The sequence below is a fragment of the Pseudochaenichthys georgianus genome, chromosome 4, assembly GCF_902827115.2.
Source record: "Pseudochaenichthys georgianus chromosome 4, fPseGeo1.2, whole genome shotgun sequence".
Lineage (NCBI taxonomy): Eukaryota > Metazoa > Chordata > Actinopteri > Perciformes > Channichthyidae > Pseudochaenichthys > Pseudochaenichthys georgianus.
Genome location: NC_047506.1, coordinates 14,634,534 through 14,653,189, shown reverse-complemented (window position 1 = coordinate 14,653,189; position 18,656 = coordinate 14,634,534). Strand labels below are relative to the sequence as shown.

Below are 18,656 nucleotides of genomic sequence, written 5' to 3'. Positions count from 1 at the left end.
AGTGAATGGAGGTAGTACTCCGCCCTCAGGTGTAAGGAGATCTCCAGGGATGATCTCAGCCACACACCCATGCATTATTGACAGCCGACGGAAACCCATTTCCAAACAAATGAGGTTGAGTTTCAGATCCCTCCCATCTCTGGTCAGCACGCGTGCCAACACTTATATGACCAGTGAGCCACACTTGTTGATATATTGTTAACCAGAAGGGTGCACCAGAAATGTTTACAAGAAATGAAATGGAAAGAGGGAAAAAGCCAAAAATGACATAAAAGTATCGGACCATCTTTTGCCCCCTTAACATTAAATGTATGTAATTGAGTAGCTATTTATAACATGAATGCTTTCAGTTTCTGTTCATTTCGGACACTGTGCATGTTTGAAGCTCTATGAACTTTCGCAGTATTGAATAAAATATAAAGTTAGGAATGTGTGGGAATGACATCATGTTAGAGTATGTGGTGGTTAATTGCGCATAGCTTTAAATGGAGATTACGCAACATCATTAACTCCAGACAGCATCTGCCACTTCTTTATCCAGCTGTTGTCTGCTGGGCTTCTGTTGACAATTGTGTTCATTTTAGTCTCCAAGTAGTACATCTCCCCCCTGTTTGTTCTCTCCTTATATCGTTTTGTATTTTTATTTGTGTCTTTGCCTTCTCCATCTGTGTTTTCTTTTGCATCTTGTCCTCTTTCCCTCTCTGTATTCCCTCCTGCTCCGTCAGTGATGGTACGTGTGCCAACTTCCGCCTGTCCTTGAGCAACTATCCTCCGCCTCCACTCCCTCAATTTATCTAGATGCTATTTATATATCGTCTCGCTCCCAACACTCGCTCTTGCTCTCTCTCTTGTCTGGCTGGTTATACGCAGACGCTCTTAACCAACTGTCTTTTTCTCTCTTCTACTTCTGCTCTCTTCTTCTTGTACTCACTTCAGGCTGCTATTCAGGTAAGCTTTGTTACTCTTTCCTTTCTTCTTCACTGTCATTTCCGTGTCATGTCTGCAGCATGTGTGAAAAGATTCTGTACACGTTACTTTAACTGCCTGGGCTCCACCTCTGCAGCGAACGTCATGCATCACGAGATTAAACTGGCAACATACATGATATGATGCCATTTCATAGATGTCTGTCATCACACATGTCTTTGTGACTTCAGACTCAATTTATCAATGAAATTAAGACTATTTTCATACCATAGTGATCTTACACATGGCTTTCCACCTTGTATTATGTTGCTTTTTGTGTGCTAAGTTTTGTTTTGTTATCTTCAGATGTAAAATCAACCAAAGTGTGTTGAGTATTGGCAAGAAGGATGGTCTTTGTCCTATTTATGTTCAGTTATGTCTCAAAGGTTGAACTACAGTAAGTGAAGCATACTAATAGCACATAGTTTAATTATAACATTCTGCAATTGTGGTGGAAAATAAATGTATTGTACTGGCAAATTTACCCTGAGGAAATAGGATACACAAACATTTGTTGTCAAGGTTAGTTGTTGCACAGGTACAATGGCTTCACGTTGGTATATGAACCTCGGCTTTACAGCACAACATTGCTGAATTACTTCATTTAATATCAGGAACATGAATATTTCCCAAATGTTAGAGGTCAAAGGGCACAAAAGTGATATCAGGCTGACAATCTTCGACAGGGGCCAGGTTTAGGTTTTTGCAGGTTTCTGTATCGGCCTTATTGACCAGAGCCTTTTGCAGCAACATAACCTAAGCAGACTTTTACACATCTCTCCGACTCCTCCTCTTGCTTTTGTAGTTGCGTTGGTGATGCAGGTGGTTTACCACTGTTGTTGTCAGTTACTGGTAGACAAATGTGTGAAGGTTATGGTAGTGTTGTGAAACTTCATTGGGCAGAACATGTTTATTTTATATTCTAGTATGAGTCAGAACGTGTGTTTTTAAATAAAAGCCAGAGGTCTTGTAAAGTAATTGGTGAATTTTTCGAATTGTAATGATCATGTCGGACCCCTATTATTTTATTCCGAGTCATTATGTGTTGTATGTCTTATCAATACTATGCAAACTGTCGTCTTTATTTCAGTTTGCATACAAACCTGTCCCATCATCACTTTATTGATTTAACCTGAAGGGGGTCCCGAGGTTGCGTTTAGTATGCTGTCCATCTGCCTGTGTGCAGCGGCAGCACTATGACCACAGAGCATGACGGTGTGACAATGGCACTAACAGAGAGAGATGTGCTGCTGACTTAAAGATTGTCCTGTCTCATAAAGAAAGACAAAATGTGTCATTGGTCTTAAAGCGGCTATAGTTTTAAGACGATCTGATTGTTTTTATGCAAGAATAAGCCATGTCCTCCTAACTGCCACACACACACACACACACACACACACACACACACACACACACACACACACACACACACACACACACACACACACACACACACACACACACACACACACACACACACACACACACACACACACACACACACACACACACACACACACACACACACACACACGAGGGAGATGAGAGCTTGAAGGGAAAAGCTGAGTGCACGTCTGTTAAACTTAAGTCAGTATAAATGTTTGATGCCCGGGCTCTTCTGCACGGTCTACTTGATTATTCAAGCCCAACAGTCACACAAGCATCTCACACACACACACACAGACCGAGACACATAGGTGACCTTCGCTCAGGCCTCACGAGGAGGAGGAGCAGCAGCAGTAGCAGAGGCAGTGACGAAAGTTTTGATAGACATACACAGCCGTAAGAGAGGAGGTGAGGGTTGGAGAGACGGGCCACGCGGCTTCCAGTGACACACTGCATTGAGATGCTTCACAGGGAGACCTTGAGATAGCGAGGAATCAACTGCCTCACAGGGGAACATTCACACAGAAAAGAGGGCCCAGCCTTCATACCATCTGTGAAACATGAAGATTTTCAGCCGTTTTCACTACGTTTGGTATCTGGTGAGTTTAGCTGTAGGAGGGAGATTGAGAGTATCTGTGAGACCCTGCATGCGACAGTGTCTTTGCCCATGGCTATTTATAGTAACAGTCTGTGTTTACGTTTGTTCCTTCAGGTGATTTTCTCTTGTGTGTATGCCATTTTTATTTTTGACATATTCATAATTCCTTATTATACTGTGGTACCATAAGAAATACATATTTATGTTCTCTGTGTGTCATTCTCTTGCTGTGTGCGACATTTTAGGAGGTGACTGAGCCTGAGTCTTTACCAGACTGCCGCAACTTTTGCGCTTGGAGGTCGACCTCCGTACGTAGAGTCACCGCATCGATTTCCATCTGACTTCCGCTTTGTAACCCTACCTCCCCCCTTCCGTCTCCTCTCCTCTCCTGCACACGCCATTTGTGTTGATGTTTGCACCTTCATGTGTTTCCTCATTTTAGTGTGCCACACATGCATCAGTGTTGATGTGTTTTGATTATGCAGCATGTTCATTTTGACGCCTTATTGTTGTTGCCGGTATGGTCCGGTTGCTGGTTTGATGTCAGTGAGTGGTTTGTTGCTGTCCATTGTGACTCTTTGGATAAATTAATGAACACATCTCTGTTGTCAGGCGAAAACCTTGCGTCTTTAAAATGTGTCAGGAACTTAAAACAACTGAATAACTTCCAGTTTGACCACTACCTGTTTTTGAATATATGTGACATGGTTTCACAAACCCAAGCGGTCACTGAAATGTCTCGACCTATAGATGAAACAAGAGAACCAGACAGGATTTCACATGACAGCCAGGGTGTAGCTCTATATGCATTTTCTTCTTTGGCCTCAGTCTTGATCAGGGAGTCTTTCATGGTTGTATGGATTGCTGTGCTTGTTTGTTTGTGTCCATGTGCGAGTGAACATCAAATACAATATCGTGGTTGTGTTTCCTAATTAAGTGAGCCATCAACTGACCATTAAGGGTTCTGAGCTGGGCATTAAGCATTTGTATGACTTAAGAATTTAGTTATTGGGAGAATTATGAAAATTGCGTTCCCCTATATCTGAGGTTCATTTTGTCCTACCTTTTAGGAAAAGTGAATGTGTTGAATGGCTGGATTAGTGTTTTCCTTTGTCTTTCTGTTCAGGAGCTTAACAGAGACACAGTTTGTTCCCATTGTGCACCCAAAATAACCTCAGTCGTCCCGTGTATGTCATGCTGGAAAATTGTGTGTCCATCCATTTGAAACATCATGGTATCATAGGGCAAAGGGGTTTAAACAAAGCTTTTGCTCAGGTTACATTGAAAGATCCATGCAATGTTACAATGTGCAGTCATGCAACAGCAGTGATGCACTACATCAAACACACGTACGTCTCTGTAAGGGAAACTCTTCACTGTAAATATCTCGTAAAATATTTATTGTAAAGAGAAACATTTAAAACAAAGACAGAACACAGTCACAATATTTGTTGAAGGCAAGAAATCAAAATGACTTTATAGTTACTTTCACTGAGAATAGGAATGTGTATCACATTCTGTATATATATATTTGAAAGGACTTAATGCTGTAATTGGTTGAGGAGAAGGTGTAAATGTACCCACAAGGACACACACAAACGCACCCCGGCCCATACAGACATTCATCATGGTGTTAAATGTCACTTGAAGCTAAGAAAGCTGTAAGGGTGTTAGGAAAGTGTGACAGCAGCTCAGGTAGATAAAAGCTGGACTCACCAAACTAGATTATGTTTGATTTGCAGGTCGGTCTTGGCAAACTACTGAGTATGTGATTTAATTTTCTGAAACGGAAAGTCTTTACTGTATATTATCTGTACAATTAGTTTCACTAAGCAACTTCAAACACAGAGTAAAACGTAAGAAAGTAAAATAGTCTGAAGCACTGAAACTGAACATTAGAAGATATTCCAGTATTTTGTTAGATGTGTTATAACCTCCCTTCTCAGAGCATTCGTATCAAGGATTGAAATAGATCATAACTCCATCAGGAACCACCAGCTGTGCGTGTGTGTTTCTATCTCGTCTGGTTTGAAACATCATTCAGGTTAGTGTAAGAAGCAGCCGAGTGTTGTTGCTCTGCAGGAAGTTACTTAAGAGACTGATGGCCGTGTTTTGTGACTTTCAGGAAAGTGCTTAGTTGCTACTTCCTGCAAGTAAAAGTCACTACAAACAAACAAAAATATGAACATACTGATAGTAATTGGGGAAATGTGCATTTTATGTTTGCTGATTTTTCTGTCTTTGCTATTTTTCTTTCTTCCCTTTCTGACATGTTTTGTTTAGGACTTCTCGAATGACGACACCAAACTGGAGTACAATGTGGATGCAGACAACGGCATCGCAATGGAGGGCTATCTGTTTAAGAGGGCCAGCAATGCCTTTAAGACGTGGAATAGGTACAGACAGACACAGCTCAATAGGCGTCTCTATGAATAAATAAAAAATTCCCTTTTATGATAAGGAATTGCTACAGTAGGCTGATTATGCATTTACAGTAAGAGGGCAAGCTCGGTCATCAAAATGTTGAATAAAGATAATAAAAGTGCTTTACATTTTAATACCTCAGCAAGTACTTTGAGACATGTCTTGATAAGGATCTTTTTAAAACGGCCACAAGAATATAATAAGGTTGAATGTAAAAGGAAAAGATGTACAGATGAGTTTCTAATAGAATTACTGTTCCCATCATATTTTATCCTGAAGTAGAGTTTATTTTCTCTGCAACATGTATGATACATATTGGTATTTAGAATTCCTTATTTTTATAACACCTTCTACACACCAGTTCTCTCTCTAGCCATCACTCTTGTCCACACTAAAGTTATATCAAAGCCTTCTGTTATTTTAGGAGCGTCACTAGCAACAGCATGTGACTTTGTTTTTCTCCTCTCAGGCGTTGGTTCTCCATCCAGAACAATCAGCTAGTTTACCAGAAGAAATTTAAGGTATGTCAAGTGACTCCGTGCACACAGACCACAATCAAATATGTGTTTGACTTCCAGCACAAAAAACCCTCATGTATTTTTAACGGGATGCAGTAGCTTGATTTAAGAGCTGTAGTAGACAAATCTAAAGATATGTTTAGTATAGAATAAACCACAGCTGCTTGTGTTTTCTGTGTATATGGTAATATGATCCAATCCATCTCAACATAATACATTTTTTGTATAACAACAACAACTTAATTAAAATTAAAAAATTAAAGTAAAATAGTACATTTCTTTTAGTTATGCCTTATTTCTCAGTGTTGGTAATACCACCCCTTGGTTTTGCAGAAAAAAATTCCTACATCCTGACAGCAGCTTAAAACAAACCAGTCATATAGTAACTGGAGTTGATTAAAAATGATGGCAAAATATAGTTTGGGATTTGTACTGTTTTAACTTTTCATTAATCTACACCTTTTATTGTGTTTTACAGTAAATGTTGGGAGTTTAGCAATGTTTTTGTGTTTGAGGAATAGTGTTTAACCAAAGTGGCTGTGCTGTCCCTCAGGACAACCCCACAGTGGTGGTAGAAGACCTGAGGCTCTGCACCGTCAAACACTGTGAGGACGTGGAGCGGCGCTTCTGTTTCGAAGTGGTGTCGCCCACCAAGTAAGTTTGAGTCTACTGGAATATGTTACTGAAGGTGGGAGGCAGGAGTAGTAATGTACGAACACACACACACACACACACACACACACACACACACACACACACACACACACACACACACACACACACACACACACACACACACACACACACACACACACACACACACACACACACACACACACACACACACACACACACACACACACACACACACACACACACACATATACAGCAGCTCTGTGATGTGGTTTGTCCCAACAGGAGCTGTATGATGCAGGCAGACTCGGAGAAGCTGCGTCAGGCCTGGATCAAAGCCGTCCAGAACAGCATCGCCACTGCCTTCCGTGACAAGGGAGACGAAGGCGAGGTAAAACCAGAAACACAGAGACACTGAAGGGACAGTCAAGGGGTTCTCATATACTTTAGATGCATAAATCATATGGTGACTCATTTAACGCTGTTTATTTATGTAACACTGATTTCCCATACTTAAGTTCACATTCTGTTTACACTGTTCACATTACACCATGGGGACAACGTTTCATTGAGGTAGATATATCCTTTCTTAATGATTTTTTCCCATCCTTCTGTGCCTTCTCTCTTTCTGTCAGAAGCTGGACAGGAAGTCTTCCACGTCAACAGGAAGCCTGGACTCTGGTGGGGAGCCGAAGGAGAGACCATTGAAAGGAGAGAGCGCCCTGCAGAAGGTCCTGGTGATCCCAGGGAACACCTGCTGCTGCGACTGCGGCCAGCCGGACCCCCGCTGGGCCAGCATCAACCTGGGCATCACCCTCTGCATCCAGTGCTCCGGTATCCACAGGTAAAGTACTATGATTTCTCTAAACAAAGCCTTTTTTATAGATATTTTAATATACATGTTTCAAACGGCTGTAGACATAACAATGGTAGCAAATAAATGACCTACAATTACAAAGATTCATCAAGGATATAGAATTATAGATCAATAAACAATCAAACGCACAAAGGAACACAGAAAGTCTTGACATACATATCCATACATCGAAGTGTTATGGACACTTAAATACATTTAGTCGATAAAGCAGAAAACTTGCAGAAGCTAATAAACAGAGGAACCTTGTATCAGCATATTTTATTTAATAATCTTCTAATTTGCAGGAATAAAGTAAATTCTGAGTTATTTCTGGTTCATTGACAACCGGAAAACACTGTTTGTTTGCTTTGTTACGAAATATCTTTCCCGCCAGGGCTGTGTTGTTGCTTTGTACAAACTGTTGGTCTGGAGGGATTTAGGAAATGTAAACCCAGTGTGTAGAACACCCAGCCTGCTCAGGATGTCTTTAGGACCTTTCATCACTTTAATTACCAGGGTGAAATATTTCATTTTCATTCAAGTCACATTTTAATTAAAATAAAAGTGTCCAGGGATTCAAGCCATTCTTTTCTTCACAACCTAGAAAAGTAGTACATTTTCAATGAGATTTCTCAACTGAGTGGGTTCAGGAATTTGTAGGATTACATAATAGAAACATTTATATTTTACATATATTTACTTAAACAACCCAATTTGTGGCTTTAAAAAAAATCTCTGGCACTTTGACGCAATAGAAGTAATAGATTTTTTAACGTACATAAATATTACAAACAAAGGCGTAGAACTGTTGTAATGCATATTTTTCTTAGAACTACCTTCTGTACATATTATGCTTTTGTGGTTAATGCTGCTAAGCCTACACATTTGTAGACCACCCATATACAAATTCCAAATGAACAATGCCATGTGTTTTCTTTTGTGTGCTTCTTTCACCTGCAGGAGTCTGGGAGTGCATTTCTCTAAGGTGCGATCTCTGACTTTGGATTCATGGGAGCCAGAACTTCTAAAGGTTAGGGAGCACATAAACAAATAAACACAACCATCCTGTTTGAACTGAAAGTCTTACGTTGAATCAAGTGCTGATCACTTTTTTTTCTTGAACTTCACAGTTGATGTGTGAACTGGGAAACGGAGCGATCAATCAGATCTATGAGGCTCGACGAGAGGAGCTGGCAGCCAGGAAACCCCAGCCCGGAGATCCAAGGTACAGAGCTGCTAGAAAGCATGTTGGTATTTTCACACTTACTCTCGCCCTTCATCTATATCCTATTTAATTCATCTCCTGGTATTTTGTTTTCTTCGGTATCTGACTGAAAGGACGTTTTTATGGAGCAATTCATTAGAATAGATACAATATGGTCTTGGTATTAAGAAACTTTCACTCTTGATGGTTAACATTTGTTTTTGATTTACATCTTTTCAACAAAATAGATTGCTAAAGTAGCTAAACTAGTCAAAAGTATAATTCCCTTATTTACAAACAGAAACATCTGCGTTTTATTCCAAACAGGCACGAGGTCGAGGCCTACATCAAAGCCAAATACGTGGACCGCCGGTTTGTTCGCCTGCCGTCGGACGAGGAGCTTCGCAACAAAGTAGTTTCTCTGAGCAAACAGGAGAAGAGGCTGAGCAACAGCTCTGAGCATCTGCCCCCGAGACCACCACCCCCCACCCCAAAACTGAGAGCCGGTCATGCAGGTCAGTAGAAAAAAGAACAAACATAACACACATTTAACCCAGGAGTGTTGATGAGTAACAAACTGACTATTCAATTGCACTGATCCTGACTGTGGATGGTTTCTGGCACTACAAAGTGTATTGAATTCAAGCTGGATAGATTTAATACCAAAAGGTTTACATGTAACCTCTTAAAATCAACATTATTTTTAGTTTTGGATAAGTCATGGTACATTTTGATAACTGGTCAGTTGATGATGGCTTTGCATATTTGGATAAGAAGTGCTTTGTCCTCTTCCCCTAAATCCAATGACTGGCTACTTGGATGAGGACTAGAGTTGTATAACTCCCAATTTGAATATAGAAGAATACTCCGAAATTAAACTCTGTTTTACAAATTAATCTTCTAAAGGTTTTAAAGGTTCACAAACCCAAATGTTCCACACATTGTATTCAGGATTTAAGAGGTTGGATGTTTCTGTTGTACAGATCTTTAAATTCCTTTCTGAATCAAAACACTGCCTCAAGAGGGCGAAGCGTGTGTCATTTGTGATTGTTGCCACCTTCTTTATTGTACGCTCCATGTACATTTCGTACTGCCATGGAGAAATGCCCCCCCCCCCACCAGCATACTGTATGTTCTGTGTGAGCAGCATATGCCTAAGCCCTCTTTGCCTCCCGTTGCTTCTCGTAGTGTGTCTAACTTTCTCTGCTTACTGCCTTCCTCTTTCTCCTCTTCCTCAATCTCTTTCTTCCACCTCTCCTGTTCTGTGCTCCTGGACTAACCCCTGCTTTCACTGCCTACCCTGTAACCCTGTAACCCCCCCACCTTGCCATTCAATTTACACCCTCCACCTTCCAATTTCCAAACTCCCATGATTCCTAACGTAGCTGTTGCCCGCGGCTCGGAGGCCCGCCGCGACTCTCTCTTCTGTGCTGACGAGCTTCACTCGCTCTTCTCCTACTTTGACAACTCTGCCAAGCTCAGGAGCAGTAAGTACTAAATGCTCAGTGTTCCCCCTCCTCATCACCCCCCTCTGTCCATTTCTACTTCGGGGCTGTGGACTAACAACCCTCCATCCACTCCTCTGTTCCCCCTTCATCATCCAGACCCTCCTAATGGACCATGCTGTCATGTTAAGAGCATCGCAGAGCTTCCCATGTTTGGTTTTTCCCGGGGCTGGGAAGTGTTTCTCTCACATGGCTTTGGCCATTGTCTGTATTGTATTTGTCTCATCATATTTTTTGGTATTTAGGGTCCTGAAGCATAAGGTGATGGTGGGGGTCTCCAGTTCTCTCTCTGTTGATTTCAGCCGGGGACTTGTTTGTGTACACTGTATAAAATATAAGGACCACCTGCTGTTTCTGCCAATTGATGTTCAATAAATGATCTAGTAATAACAAACTAACTAAAAGTATTAAAGAACTTTTCTGAGGGGCAACATTAGGAGCTGCATGACGCTCTGAAAACAGCAAGAAGGTGTTCCTTTTACTTCATACACTCAGTGAATGATGTTTTATTTGACAAGTCGTGATGAAAAAGTCTTTGTTTTACAGTAAAAAGTGCAGACAGCGGCATCCAGAACAGCGCTGATGGGAGCCGAGAGATGCTGGCCAACACCCCGTCCAATAACAGCCTGACAGACGCAGGTCAGACTCACACTCACACACCTCCTCTGTCATCACACAGATATCCACGCCTTTCAATATCTAAAAAAGAGACACACATTCAAAGTGCTGTATTAAATGTAAAAGCTAGTGTACAAAAGACATATATTGCACACTACCATCTATATTTAAGGCAGGACTCTGATTTAAGCTATTACAGATTTTAACAATCAGACGCACCAAACGCAGGCTTGTTGAACTTTAATTGCACGCAAACTGTAGGCCTTCTAGTGATTTGGCCAATCTTGAAGGGTTGCTACACGTTTTGATGCCACTGTGTTAGATCTATTTCAAGACCTGAAGCTTCTTATCTTTTGGCCTAAAAAGAAAGAAATATCCAGAGGAATCCCCAATCACTACTAAAAATATGATGATTTTAGATATGTTTCACTATGTTGGAGAAAAGAAAGAAAAAAGTTAAAAGAAGTATTAGAGGACTTTCCTCCAGGAATTTAAAACAATTTATAGTGCGGCGAAGTTTGGAACTTATGAGAAACAGTTTGAAGATCTATAGGGGGAACTGTTGTTGCTTTACAATGCACAGACAAACCGAACTTTCATCTACATATTAATTGTTGATACAAATGTCTCCCATCTATCTCTTCTCAGACGCTGCAGAGCCTCCGGCCATGGCAATGCCTGCCACCCTGCCCCCCCCCTCCCCCTGTAAGGAGATAGTGTTCTACGAGCCGAAGGAGTACAGCTCCGGTCTGCAGCTCTACTGGGCCGCATGCGCCCGCTCTCTGCCCGACATGTCGGAGGCTCTGGCCCACGGAGCCGAGGTCAACTGGGTCAACACGGAGGACGACAAGAGGACGCCGCTCATCATGGCCGTGCATGGGGTGAGCGTTGGGAAAACTCTATATACTGTATATATACTATGTTATTATCACTCATTTAATGATTTAATTCATGTAGATTTTATAGAGATTCTAAAGTTTGTATTTTTGCTAAAGAACATTGTGTGGTATATACTTGTGGTGGCTTCCTTCCTTGTTTTGTTTGTATCAAGCCACTAGACGCCTTAAACAGACATTTTTAACTTGTTTTCTTTCCTTTATCTTTGTGTTACTAACAGTTGAAGAGTTGCTTGGCCTCCGATGGTTTGGATGATATTATGCGATGAGTTTGCGCAAAATAAAATAACAACCTTTTACATATGCAATAAAGAAAAGAGGCCTTTACAATATTCAAAACAAATAGGCAAAACTCAAATAAAATAACAAACAACTTAAGTATTCTTTCTTCCTTGATAATGCTTATATAACTTGATAACTTAAAGGGTAATTGGACGGTTAAAAACTGTTCCCCGACGGTGACGTCTAGGAGGTTGCCCATCAGTCACTTTAGAGGAGGCGCTGGTTGACTACAGACGTCACCTTTATGATAAAAACTAAATACTGGCCCTAACAATACTGTAAAACTTGTTTGCAAAATAAATATTGCCAGTGAAACAAAACATCTAATCTAAAATGTAAGCAGGTTTTTGTCACTGGAAAGTTTTTAATTTGTTTCACTCATGGTTCCCTTCAGGGTTCGCTGGTCACCTGTGAGTTCCTGCTCCAGAATGCAGGTAATGTGAACCAGCAGGACGCTCAGGGCCGAGCGCCGCTGCACCACGCCACCCTGCTGGGACACACAGGGTGAGTCCTTCACATCATCATTACTACTTCAACAAACTTATACTCAGAGAATATTGGGGCATTTTGAAGAGTGGGATGCAACACGGATTATCTGTGAGCTCAAGACAATGACAAAGCTTTCCCTCTGTTGTAGGCAAGTGTGTTTATTCTTAAAAAGAGGAGCAAATCAAAATGCTGCGGACATTGATGAGAAAACTCCCCTGACGATAGCGGTGGAAGCGGCCAACGCAGACATCGTCACACTGTGAGTGTTATTCTGGTTATCGATATGATTGCTATCAATATTAACAGTATTTGTATTAATCTGTAGTTATTCTTGAAGAGATGTCTGAGCGTTCACACTGTGAACACACCCACACCACCAGCACAGCAACATGTCACCATTAGGGTTTTGGTGCCTTGCTTAAGAAAAGACTGACTTCTGATCGTGTTGTCAAATGTTAAGGTTCATACGTACAGTCACTGTAATAGTTGAAATAGTTCAACAAGTAGTAACAACTATCCACCACAAGGTGTCATTATAATGCAGTGGACATCCTTCTACCTCTATTAACACAGTTGCCTTTATGATCAGAGTATTTCTGTGAGAACAGTCATTCAAATAACCCTGCCATTGTGTGATTTTAGTTTTATTATTGATTGCATCTGAGAATAACCTCTTACTTCCTGTTTCTCAGGTTGCGACTGGCCAAGATGAACGAGGAGATGCGAGAGGCGGAGGGGCCCTACAGCCAGTCAGGTCATTATAACACCAACAGCCCCACCGAGATGCAGTACAGGAAGTGCATGCAGGAGTTTATTAGCCTGCAGCTGGACCAGACTTAACAACTGTCCGCTATCATTGAAACACAGGGGCAACACACTGCTAACCCAGGCTTATCAGGGGGCATGTGAAGCCAGGTTTCAGAGTCGGGGTCAGTTCACTTCAAAAGATAACCCAGAGAAGTCATGCTCGGACGTTTGATTATAGGGCCACTAGTTTATGAAGTGAGCTCGAGTTGAAGGGAGATTTGACCGACTGATTAGAGTTAGCTGAGCCCGACTCTGTCAGAGCTGCTCCTGTGTGCTGCTGTCCTGTGTGCGCAAATATTGGTTGGCATCAGGTCACTGTGTCAATGTGACCGTGTTAAAGCCATTGACATTTCCGAAGAGTTGGAACATCAACGTTTTCAATGAAGTGACTGTTAGTCCTTTAAAGTTATTGATAGCACAACATTCAAGTCACTTTTGACTAGATAATCTGTATCTACTCCCTTTAAGTTTGAATAATATCACTTTTTAAGAGAAGTTCTGTGATTTATAGCAGCTTATGAGAAATGAGTTTTTTATTTTGGATAAAATACTTGTTGGAGTGTTTGTGTCTCCGCTATCAGTCACAGTATCCTTGCAAAAAACGATCCGCCCAGTAACTGCCACCAGTATCCAGTGACCTCAAAGTGACGTCGGTGTCACTCTCTGGCAATAATCGTGACTTTTGAATGATATTTTTTATTATCCGACCGGTCCGGTGAGGCGTAGTGTGTTTGATTTTAAATCGACTTGTCAGAAGTTATTTATGCACATTCCTTTAAGGGTTATGCAACGACTGTACATTGTCCTGCGATTGTTTGGTTTCCATTTGAAGTCTTAACCATTTTCAAGGTTTACTGATTAGAACTGTTTGTCGTCTAATTATAATGCATCTTGCTGTTGTGACATTGCTGTACAGACAAAAAGTATTTTAGAACTGTTTTTTAATTACGATTATACTAGTTATAGTATGCTTACTGTATATGTTGTAAATGATGTGCATACATACATTTCATTATAGTCTGCAGCATAAGCAGAGTGGGGATTGACTGGTTGCACAGTGGTGACGCCACGAGGGGCTCTGTGTTCACATACTAACTTATTGTTTCAATCATTGTACTGTATTTACTTCCTGTAATGACTATAACGTGTCTTGGTTATTAGTTGGTTAAATGTGCTCATTGCCCGTAATCACGGGGAATCCAGAATTGTAAGACGATGGCGGCCTTTAAGTGCCATCGCTTTGATTGTATCGAACATTAGTGGGGTTTACTCAAATATAGACAAACCATCCGAGGGTGGTACGTCAAGCAAGAGTGCAATAGTGTAGAAACATGTCCACATGTATATATTCATATCACCTGCTGGTCCTAGCTTATATTTATCTTAATCATAAGGAAGCTTTAAAAAAAGAATAATCATGAGTGCAAAGCTCATTTGAGTGTTATAGATAGAATGAATGATCGACCCCAGTTTTATCCTGCGCCATTCAGCCCCAAATCCTGGGGGGGTCGCCAAAGCACTTTGATTAAAAGGTCATTTCTCTTCATTCACGTTGACAGAGCAGCGCCTGGTGTATGTGATGTATTGATTGGCCGACGACTAGTGTGGGGATTTGTCGTTGGTTAGAGTAGAGACAACTGGTTGTGCTGTGATTGTGTTCTCACAGGTTAATGACGTTTTTAAAAAGTGGTTGAGGGGATGATGTTAGATTGTATGATGAAGGTAGTCATGCATATGTTTGTTGACCACAGGAGGGACTGCTACACATGCCGTCCATTTGTCCTGAAACACTGAAGCATTTATACCGAGGGCTGGATGTGCCACTTTAGATTAGATTTGTATTTGCCACACTGCTGCCCCTTTTCTTCTTAAGTGGAATATCCTCTGGGATCATTTAAAAAAGAAAAACAGTCAGAAATGTTTTGGACCTGAATGACACAGAATGAGTTCATCTTTTTTCTTGATTCTTTAATGTGTGCAAAGCTTGTTGTTAGAGAAACTATAACCTGCATTACAGAAAGGTCAACAGGAGTTCTGAGAGCGTTGACCACAGAGGAACAGCGGCAGGTTGTCATTAGCAGAGCGGAGTCTGAAGAGCTTCCCCGCTCTCAATCACCCTCAAGTTGTTTTGCTTTGCGGGAGGATTTGTTGCCGGCATCGGCTCGCCCCCTTTAAAGCCCAAGGGCCTCCTCTTCATCAGTACCTCCAATCAGCTGATGAGTGAGGGGATGATGAAGGGTGTTCGGAGGTAATGGACGTGAGGGAGAACTAACCTCATCAATCCACCCTTTAATTAAGATGAGAGTTCCCTCGACTCAGATGTTTCCACCTGATTGAGTGTGTGGAAGAAGAGCAGAGCGGCGGTTCTCAGCCTGCGTTTTAGGGCATTTTAAAAGTGTATATATATTTTTAAATGTAATTATAAGTATTTAAAGAGTAATGTTTCTTTTATCAATATTTGTCTCTTGTAGAAAAGTGAAAGGGAAGATTTTACACTTGAACAGATTGAGAACTGCTGCTCTCTCTCTCTCTCTCTCTCTCTCTCTCTCTCTCTCTCTCTCTCTCTCTCTCTAACACACTCTTCTTCGCTGCTCTGATCCACTCCTGTCTATCGCTCGTTGTAAATTCCCTCTCTTTGTTTCTGTATTTTTCTTTTCTCCCTCTCCTCCCCGGAGTTTTGTGCCTTTCTTCTGTTCCCTTTCTTTCTTTGGGGTGCTGAGGCCAACACAACTGTATTCTTGTACATATACTCCTGCACTTTAAACACAATACAGTTGTTAACAAAAATGAATTTGTGGGCTTGTCTTTTCTTTCCGAGTCGATCTGCTGTTATTGTAAAGTGTCAAATGAAAAGCTCTCCGGCTGTTTTCCTTCAGACATTAGTTTGCTTCTCCTGTTCTTCCCTATCTTTGTCTGCCTCTTTCTTGCTCTCTTTCCTACTCCGAGCCACGCCAGCACTCTGACAGGTATGGCCCACTTTTTCTTTCTTGTTCTGATGATACTGTCACTGTGCATGAGCCCTCCGCTCTGCAGAGGGTTGTTGTTATTATATCCTGCAGAGTGAAGATGCAGATTTCTCTGACAAAAGTTACAATTTCAGTAACAGAAGTCATACTTGCGTTTGGTATTAAACGAAACATCATCTCGTTCCGAACGGAAAAAAACGTCTGTAATGCTTTTGTGCCATGGCAAGAGATAATGAATGATTCGTGTTTTTCCCTCTCAAATTGTACTATTTTGAAAAGTTTCTTACAGGCCTGAAGAGATAAAAGTGTGTTCAGTAACTCACAAGAAAAAAAGTAAATAAGAGGATCAGAAAACATCATTGTGTGTGGCGAATGTTTGAACCCTTCTGTCTGACTTCTCTTTTATTACGTTTCCTTCTGTTGCTGATTCCTTGTGTCCTCTACCTCTTGCAGGAGATGCAACCTACCAAGACATTTTCCAGGATTTCACCCACATGGCTTCCAACGATCCGGACAAGCTAAACCGCTACCAGCAGTACGACCCACAAAAACCCTGACACGGCAGAAGCTCCGTCCACTAGCACTCAGAGACCGTGTGCTAAACCCCGGAGAGACTTGAGGAGGTCAGGAAACACGACGTCCACCCCCCCGACAACCTCGGTCAGCGTTAGAGCCGGTCCGTGCTGCCACAGCTGGACTCCTGTCACATGTCGTCAATCGTGAACAGCAAACCTCACTTTTTCTTTCTTGCTTTAAACTGTGCTGTCCAGTACTTGTATTACTGAGGGTACAGTGTTGAAGCCTTTGAAAGGATTTGCAAAGTCGTAACAAATCAAAGTGATAATTGAACTGAATGTCGAGCTGCCATTACGGCTGTCAGCTATTTTCATCTTTTATATCACTGACGAGACATTTCCAAAGGCAAGTAAGTGCATGACCCACTTTGAAATGCTCCATTTATATTTTAAGTGCTTCCTCTTCTTAATAGGATTGTTTTATGATAGTAAGCATCCTTTTTATATCAAAGTGTTGCTTCAGTGAACTCTCAGCAGCGTATCTATGCTTTTACTTATTTGCACGAATCCCTGTATGAAATCGCCACTGATGTTTACCAGTTTTGATGGTAAGACTTTGACATGTTAAACAATGTACAGTGATTATTCAAGTAAACATGTTTTTAATGCCTGCAATTTTAAATATATATATTAGTTTTTTACTTTTAAATGCTAGATCTCTTTCCTCTGGATGATTTTAATTTCTCATGTCCCCACGTCAGAGAGTAATCAGCCCTGAAGTGTCCTGATTCATGTCGGTTAAAAATAGCTCGTTGAGATGATGGTGATTTGTAGATTCAGTCTCTTCTGATTTTTGCTGATCTTCAAAAGTTAAGATGTAGTTGTAAAATCAAAGTGCTCTACAATAATCTGAATGTATAGATTATATTGCAGCTATTGTATGCCAGTTGATTTGCCAGGACTGTGTCATTTGGTGGTAATTATGGAAAGATAGGATTTTCCCTGAAAGAAGAACCCAAGTTAATGCTAAGTTTAATATGGAAACTTAGGTCAAACGCAGTGGCTTCATACTACACAAAGCCACCGGGGAATCTCTTTACAGTGCAGGAGCTCACGCTGTTTTGATACAGGAGTCAAAATAACATCATACAACTATACTTGTAAAAGACTGAAAAGATAGATAATAACTGACTATAAATGCATTGAATAGCTGTTGCTGAAAGATTCTGAGCATAAATGACGTAAAAATGTGAGTTTAATTTCATAAACTAAGTTTTCCATTTAATGTTCAGGTTCATCTGACCTGCTGTGCACTTATTAAGACCTCTTGTTATGCAGGAAGAAGATTGAAATGAATTTATTGGGCAATTAAACACTGCCTCCGTTTCCCTATAATGCCAGCTACTTACCTTTCAATAAACGTCAAAGGAAGTTCATTTGGACACTATAGAGCGGTCAAGTGTTGCAGAACACTTTTTGACAGTCTGTGGAACGTCCAGTAATATACGCACACACAAGATGGATGACCTGTAGTTGTAGAGTCGCTGTCATTTCATGTGATGAGCTGTTCAAAAGCACTTCACTTAACAAATGTTTGATTTAGTTCAGACATCAGACGACTGCACTGAAATTCTCCAATCCAGAAATTAATCCTGCAAATTCCCTGATGGACGTCATGTGTACTGTAGGATTTGTGTGTTTCCTCTAAAACTGTACAGTCCTCTCTTCTTTGACATGAATAGTGAAATATGATTTTCTTTTAGCATGGGATACAATACTTGTACATTTTGTACAGATGCTTTTGAATTCTCTAGAGAACTGAAGGTAGAGGTACTTGAATCATTAAATACGCTTTTGTAAATGCGGTTCTTTGTATTTACATTTAGCCACTTTTATATTGCCTGTGTGTGTACCAGTATACATCATGTAGTGTATATTCTACCTGTAATATGTAAGAACTTCAATACAAATGGACTGAGAATTCATCACCAAA

At 40.9% G+C, this 18,656-nt stretch overlaps 1 protein-coding gene across 2 annotated transcripts in view; it reads left to right on the top strand.

The window, feature by feature from the left end:
* acap2b (ArfGAP with coiled-coil, ankyrin repeat and PH domains 2b) overlaps positions 1 to 18,656 on the top strand; it is a 53,538-nt gene extending 34,882 nt beyond the window's left edge. The window contains exons 10-23 of one of the 2 annotated variants that reach the window (XM_071202882.1): positions 5,234 to 5,346; positions 5,844 to 5,895; positions 6,446 to 6,546; positions 6,811 to 6,916; positions 7,164 to 7,369; positions 8,342 to 8,411; positions 8,512 to 8,606; positions 8,913 to 9,100; positions 10,637 to 10,729; positions 11,357 to 11,589; positions 12,281 to 12,390; positions 12,524 to 12,634; positions 13,068 to 13,129; positions 16,602 to 18,656. In XM_071202882.1, coding sequence (XP_071058983.1) covers positions 5,234 to 5,346; positions 5,844 to 5,895; positions 6,446 to 6,546; positions 6,811 to 6,916; positions 7,164 to 7,369; positions 8,342 to 8,411; positions 8,512 to 8,606; positions 8,913 to 9,100; positions 10,637 to 10,729; positions 11,357 to 11,589; positions 12,281 to 12,390; positions 12,524 to 12,634; positions 13,068 to 13,129; positions 16,602 to 16,705 — 1,644 coding nt within the window. In that variant the 3' untranslated portion in view covers positions 16,706 to 18,656. Of the gene's footprint in view, positions 1 to 5,233; positions 5,347 to 5,843; positions 5,896 to 6,445; positions 6,547 to 6,810; positions 6,917 to 7,160; positions 7,370 to 8,341; positions 8,412 to 8,511; positions 8,607 to 8,912; positions 9,101 to 10,636; positions 10,730 to 11,356; positions 11,590 to 12,280; positions 12,391 to 12,523; positions 12,635 to 13,067; positions 13,130 to 16,601 lie in introns of both variants that reach the window. The other variant, XM_034082057.2, reaches the window with a different exon arrangement.